The sequence below is a fragment of the Vulpes vulpes genome, chromosome 15 (genome assembly GCF_048418805.1).
Source record: "Vulpes vulpes isolate BD-2025 chromosome 15, VulVul3, whole genome shotgun sequence".
Lineage (NCBI taxonomy): Eukaryota > Metazoa > Chordata > Mammalia > Carnivora > Canidae > Vulpes > Vulpes vulpes.
The window spans coordinates 2,441,392-2,447,391 of NC_132794.1; the positions used below are offsets into that span (position 1 = coordinate 2,441,392).

General features: G+C 68.0%; 1 protein-coding gene across 1 annotated transcript in view; it reads right to left on the bottom strand.

Moving 5' to 3' along the window:
• PDXK (pyridoxal kinase) overlaps positions 1-5,550 on the bottom strand; it is a 28,574-nt gene extending 23,024 nt beyond the window's left edge. Inside the window, exon 1 of the mRNA XM_072739386.1 lies at positions 5,354-5,550. Coding sequence (XP_072595487.1) covers positions 5,354-5,440 — 87 coding nt within the window. The 5' untranslated portion in view covers positions 5,441-5,550. The remainder of the gene's footprint in view (positions 1-5,353) is intronic.
• Between the last annotated feature and the right edge of the window lie 450 nt (positions 5,551-6,000).

Sequence of the window (6,000 nt, forward strand, 5' to 3'; positions counted from 1 at the left end):
TGACAGCCTCGCACGACAGGGTCATTAACTCAGCAGCTCGGCGGGCGATCCGCCCTCGCGGGGACGCAGAGCACTCAGAACAGCAGGAAAGAGGAAGCTCTAGAATATTCCAGCATAGCTCCCACCTCCTGCCCTGACCACCCTGGTTCCTCTGGGGGAGAGGGGCCAGGGTCCTCAAAAATCCTCACCACGGCTTGTTTTGCAAGACCTTTAGCTGCTCCCACAGGAAATCAGAATTAAGAAAGAGGGGCCACCAGGGTGTCACATGACTGCTGGGATCCTGACCAGCCTCGGGACTGAGTGCCCGGTGTCCTGCCCGCCCCCGTGACTACTCCACGCTACCCACGTCTGCTGTCCTCAGACCCCCAATGGGAACCTGTACTGCAAACAGCCCCGCATCCCGCGGCAGCCTGCGGCTCGCCTTCAGGCCCACGGCCCTGTGTGCCCCGTGTGTGCCCCGTGTGTGCTCCCCGTGGTCCCGCGCCCTGACCTCCGGGCTCACAGAGTGCTCAATGCCAGGACCGCGGCCCCCCACCCCACTCAGGGCACCCGGGTATGGACAGAGAGCAGGGCGGCCGCTCTGGGTGGCAGGGAGAAGAGGCGCCGCCCCCTCGGCCAAGGGCAGGATGCTGTCACATGTCCCGGGGCCCCCCGCCGGCTTCCCTTCTCCTCCAGAAACTCCGTCATTTGTTCCGTTCCTTGGTGTCACGCTTCCAGGGCACCCTGGGAGCAGAACGGGGCCCATGGAGGCAGGCGCGCACTGGGGATGACCAAGGCCACGAGCCAGGGTGCCACCCCGGGCCCCAGAGAGGAGCGCTCACCGAGGAGTCGGCGCCACCGGGAGCAGGGCGACACACACAACACACACGCCCACGTGCTCCTCACACACTCGTGCACGGACACACTGAGAAAAGATCAGAAAAGGGGGCCAGCTGAGCTCCTGCTTTCCCCACGACGAGCAAGGAGAACAACAGAAACCTCCGTCCCGATCCAAGAAAGAGGAAATGAAGAGACTGAGCAACTCTGGACCTTCTCGGAGACACAGCAAAAGTAACACCAACGTCGCAGGACTGGAACGTTCCGGATCCGACCGGGGACTTCCAGAGGCCAGGGAAACGGGAATCGTCACAAGGGGCAGGGAATGAAGCAAGCAGAGAGCTACATGGCCCGGAGCACGAGGGAACGTTCCAGAAGATGCGTTCCAAACCCAACACGCCACCCCCAAGGATGTGAATGACCACATGGGGCAGGAGGAATGTGCACTTTTGGACGCGGCCCTCGTGCTGCTTGCCAACACGCATCACCAGGAAAACCGTTAAGGCAAAAAACGTGCCTTTTAAAGGGCCGGGTGATGTGCTTCTGGTATTTTCCAAACGCACTTCTGCTGCAGAAGGCCTTGTCTACCCCGGGGGGCTCAGGGAAAGATGTAAAGATCTTCCGCTGAGGAAGGCTGCCTGAGGCTCTGGGGGCTCTGGACGGTGAAAGGCTGGAAATAGAGGATGTCCCCCCCATCCCCACATCGTCCTGCGTCTCTGGGAGACCCTGCTGTGCCCAGGTCCCTGCAGCTGTGCGGCCTGGCGCGGGTCCACAGCGGCGGTGGCCCTGCCATCCCTCTGCCTGGCTGATGGAGCCAATGTCACTGGCGAGGTAGGGGCCTCTCCCCACCGCCTGCTGCCACCAGCCCGTCCTGAGGGAGGCCTGGGCCGCGGAGCGTGGGCAACAGGCCCCCGTCCAAAAGCCAGGTGTCCACCAGCCACCAGAGACGTCCTGGGGCCGCAGTCAGGGCGCGGCTGGCTTCTGCGGCAGGCCCCACACGAGCTCCCAGGACTCCCGGGGTCTTGCCTCACGTCCTGGCGGTGACGTGGGGTTTCAATGAGTTTTGAGCAAAGGCCCAAGTCAGATCCTCGGGGCTCCTGGAGGCGACCCTTCGAGGCTGCGCCCCTCCGCTGGGACCCCCCAGTGAGTCCCCTCCCCAGCACAGAGGTCACGCTTGTCCTCCTCCCCTGGAGCCCTCAGAGGGCGAGCGGCCCCGCCAACACCCCAACTTCACTTCCAGGCCCCAGCGCAGCGCAACAATCTGCGGTTTTAACCCCCGCGTCCCATCTGCAACGTAGGAGCGTGGCGGCCCCAGGGCCTCACACCACCCGGGGCCTCCAGGGCCTGCTGCCCCTTCACGGAAACAGCACAGAAGCAGGTGGGGGGGGCCTGGGGGATCCTGGGATCTCCCCCCCCCCTCCCGCAAGGAGGTGCCGCTGAGCCATCGTGCAGACGTGCACTGCGGGGCTCGCAGGGACCGTACCCCGCCCCGGAGGAGTCTAGGTTTCCAACTTCCAACACCAGTGCCTGGCGGGAGGCAGCAGGCGGCCGGCTGCACCTGAGCTCATCCCACCTTGTCCTTCCCTGCCCTTTCCTGCCCCCGGAAAGGGAGGCCAGAGCTGCGGGGAGGCCCGTCCCGTCCAGGGAGGCGCCCCAGATTCACCGCCAGTTCCCCCAGGACCGCGGGGGCCACGCACGTGGGATCACCCCGCCGGGGGCTCTCCCTCCCGTCTCTGCTCATGAAAATATACTTTGGACTCGGGCCTGGAAGCCAATCCAGAGGCAGGGCCAAGGTTCTGGTCCTTTCTCTTTTGCACATTTTTCTTCGCGCGGGGAGGGCGCCGTCCACAGGCTGCCCGCCTGAGCCTGCAGGCGTGTACAGTGGGGACCCGGCACCGCCACCGCCCCGCAGCCAGTCTCCCGCCTGTGTGCCACACCCTCCGCGGGAGCTGACGCCCCGACTGCCCCAGGACCCGTCTCACTTTGCACGCGAGGCTTGGGAAGGCTTGGCAGGCCACGGCCGGTCCCAGAGCCAGACCCCAAGACAAGGGACAGCGGGCCAGTCCCCCCTCGTGCTGCCCTCCTGTGTTCCCTTCACGTGCCCAGCTGTGTGCCCCAGTGCGCCCTAGCCCAGCTGTACAGTAGGTGCCAGCCCACTTGAGAAGGACCCCCCCCCCCCCCCATGATACACGACGCTTCCCCTCGGAGCCCCTGCTGGAATCTGCAAGTGTGAGGCCCCAGCCTGCTCCGGCCCAGCCCAGCCTGTGCTCAGGCTGGTCCACAGCCAGTGGGCGGGCCATCCCCACCCTTTCCCAGTCTGCTCCAGTGGTATGCAGGTGGTGGGGGCCGGGGGCAAAGTGCCAGCCCGGACTATGGTGCACCCTGCAGGGCACCCTGCGGAGCTGTTTGATCCTCCCAGAGCTAAGCAACCGGGGCCAAAACGAGTGTTTGTGGACTGATAAGAAATCTAGACTCTGCTCAAGGAAGCACTGTGTCCAGTGAACTGAAGAAATTTCTGGAAATGATTCCTATTAGGGGCTGAACTGTGTTCCCCAAATTCCTTTGTGGAGACCCTGGCCCCCAGATGGGGACACAGACACGCACAGAGGAAGCAGGTGAAGACACCTCCCCAGGGCACATGGAGCCGTCTCGGGGGGACGCAGCGGTGCTGGCACCTTTGTCTTGGGCTTCCAGCCTCCAAAACTGAGAGAATAAACTCGGCAAGTGTGAGCCGCTCGGTCTGCGGTGCTTTGTCACAGCCGCCCCAACACCGCGACACTGCTGCGTCTGGGGTCCAGCTTGTTTGGAGGACCAGCACCCCTGGTTTCTCCCCTTGCCAGCCAGCTCCATCCCCAAACACTGTATCCTGTTTGGGTAATTAGGAGGAAGGGGAGGTAATGAGGGCAAAACACACACACGGGGAAGCAACTGAAGACCCAACCCACATCCCCTCGGGGCAGGGATCCCAGCTGCGAGGAGATGCTCCAGACACACCTATGTGCCACCCAGCCCTCCCAGCACGGCACCCTGGGCACTGCTGGCACACCTCGTTCAGCAGCTGGCACCTCCAAGAGATGTCCACATACCCCATCTCCCTGGGAGCAGCCATCGCGCCCATTCTACAGGTGAAGCAACTGAGCTCCGTGTGGAAGGTGGCCCCCTCAGGTTCACGAAGCGAACAAATGGCCCCTGCTTTCAGAGACACCCTGCCACGCTCCTCCTGGGCCCCACAACCCCGGGAGGAAGTGCTGAGATGCCCGTCCGCCCCCCACGACAGGTGGCAGATGACATGACCATATACCACCCGCCCCCCAGCCTAGGTCCCACAGCCCCAGCACGCGGGCGAGGATGCTGGGCACAGGTAAGAACCGCAGCTCCGACCTTAGCAGGGCTCTTCCCCAGGTGGGCTGCCCGGAGGAGCCCCTCCCCAGGGTAACTGGTGTGGAAGCCGAGAGCACGTGCCCGGAAGGAACGAGGGGCATCACTGGAGGACCCAGGCCAGCCGAGGAGGGGGACATCTGCCCGGTGCAGGGGGCGAGAAGGGAGTGTGTGCAGAGGACAGGGAGGAGGGACTGGGCACCAGACGCAGGGAAGCCAGCAGGTGCCCTGCATACCTCTACCAAGGGCAGCTCCCCAGGTTCCCTGGCCAAGAGGGGCGAGGGCTGCCCCCACCCTCCTGGGGCTGTTCTCCAGGGCCCCCGCCTTAGAGACCCTGCACCCTTCTCCCCAAGCACAGCACCACCCAGTGACCCTGCCCACGCAATCCCTACAGGCGGCAGAGCTCCCCCTACCCCCAAGGAGCGAGGGGCGCGCATCACCTGCTTCTAGCAGGGAGAGCAGGGGGGACAACAGGCCACGGTGGGCGGTCCAGGGGAGCCACGACCTTGTCCCCAGCCCCAGCACCCCTGCCGGCGGACAAGGCAAGGAGGTGCCCATCACCCTGGTGTTGCCTCTGGCCTGGCACGAAACCGCACCGCATCCAGGCGTCCTCCTGCCCCTCCAAGGGCCGCCCAGCCACAACCTTGGGGCTGCAAGAGGAAGCCTGGGTGCCTGGCCCGTGGGACCCATCAAGGGCAGGCGGGAGAGGCGGGGGGAAGCCCGCCATCAAGTACAGGCTGCGACGCGAGCGACCAGCAGCTTCCAAAGCCGGAGGGTCGGGCCCCACTGGACACCTGCAGGGAGGCCTTGTCCGCCCCCCGCGGGCCCGCGACCACCTCCCCGGAGAGTCCCCGGCAAGGCGGGGCCCGCCCGGGCTGCCGGAGCGCACCTGCCCCCCCCCCCCCGCAGGTGCGCGCTGCAAACACCTGCCTCCCCGCCCTCCGCCGGCGCCCCCGGGGCAGGGCCGGGCAGGCCCGGGGCGGGGTCGGGGAGGGCACCGCCCCCGGGAGCCCCGGGCCCGCTCGGGCAGCGAGTGCGTCACAGCTGGGGGGGGCACCCCCGGCCCCGCCGCCCGCGCCCCCGCCCCCGCCCGCCGCGGCCCGCCAAGGTCACGGGGACCCCCGGCCGGTTACGTAAGCCGGGCCGGGGCGGCGCGTACCTGCAGCGGGAACGTGGCCGCCCGGTTGCCCACGTAGCCGCGGACGACGTGGCTCTGGAGGGAGAGCACCCGGCACTCCGCCTCCATGCCGGGCCGGCCGGGCGTCCGCGTGCGCCGCTCGCTGGGCTCCGCTCGGCTCCGCTCGGCCCCGCTCGGCGCAGGCGCTCGGCTCCCGGTGACCTCAGCGCGGCCGGGCCCGCGGGGCGGGGCGTGGGCGGGGCCAGGCGGATGTGGGCGTGGTCAGCCGGGCGTGGGCGGGGCCTCGCGGAGCCCCGCCCCGGACGGGGAGGTCCGAGCGCCGCGGCGGCCGCGCTGCGCTCCGGGCGGGGGTGGGGGGTCCGCGGCCTGTGACCCCGAGGCGGCCGCGCTGCCCTCCGGGCGGGGCTTGGGCGGGGCCAGGCGGTGTGGGCGTGGCCAGCTGGTGTGGGCGTGGTCAGCCGGGCGTGGGCGGGGCCTCGCGGAGCCCCGCCCCGGACGGGGAGGCCCGAGCGCCGCGGCGGCCGCGCTGCGCTCCGGGCGGGGGTGGGGGGTCCGCGGCCTGTGGCCCCGAGCGCGGGCGCCCAGGGCGGTCGGGGCGGCTCGGTCGGCGGCGCCGGGAATCCCTGGCCCTGCGCCCGCCCGTCTAGGGGGCTCCGGCCGCTGAGACC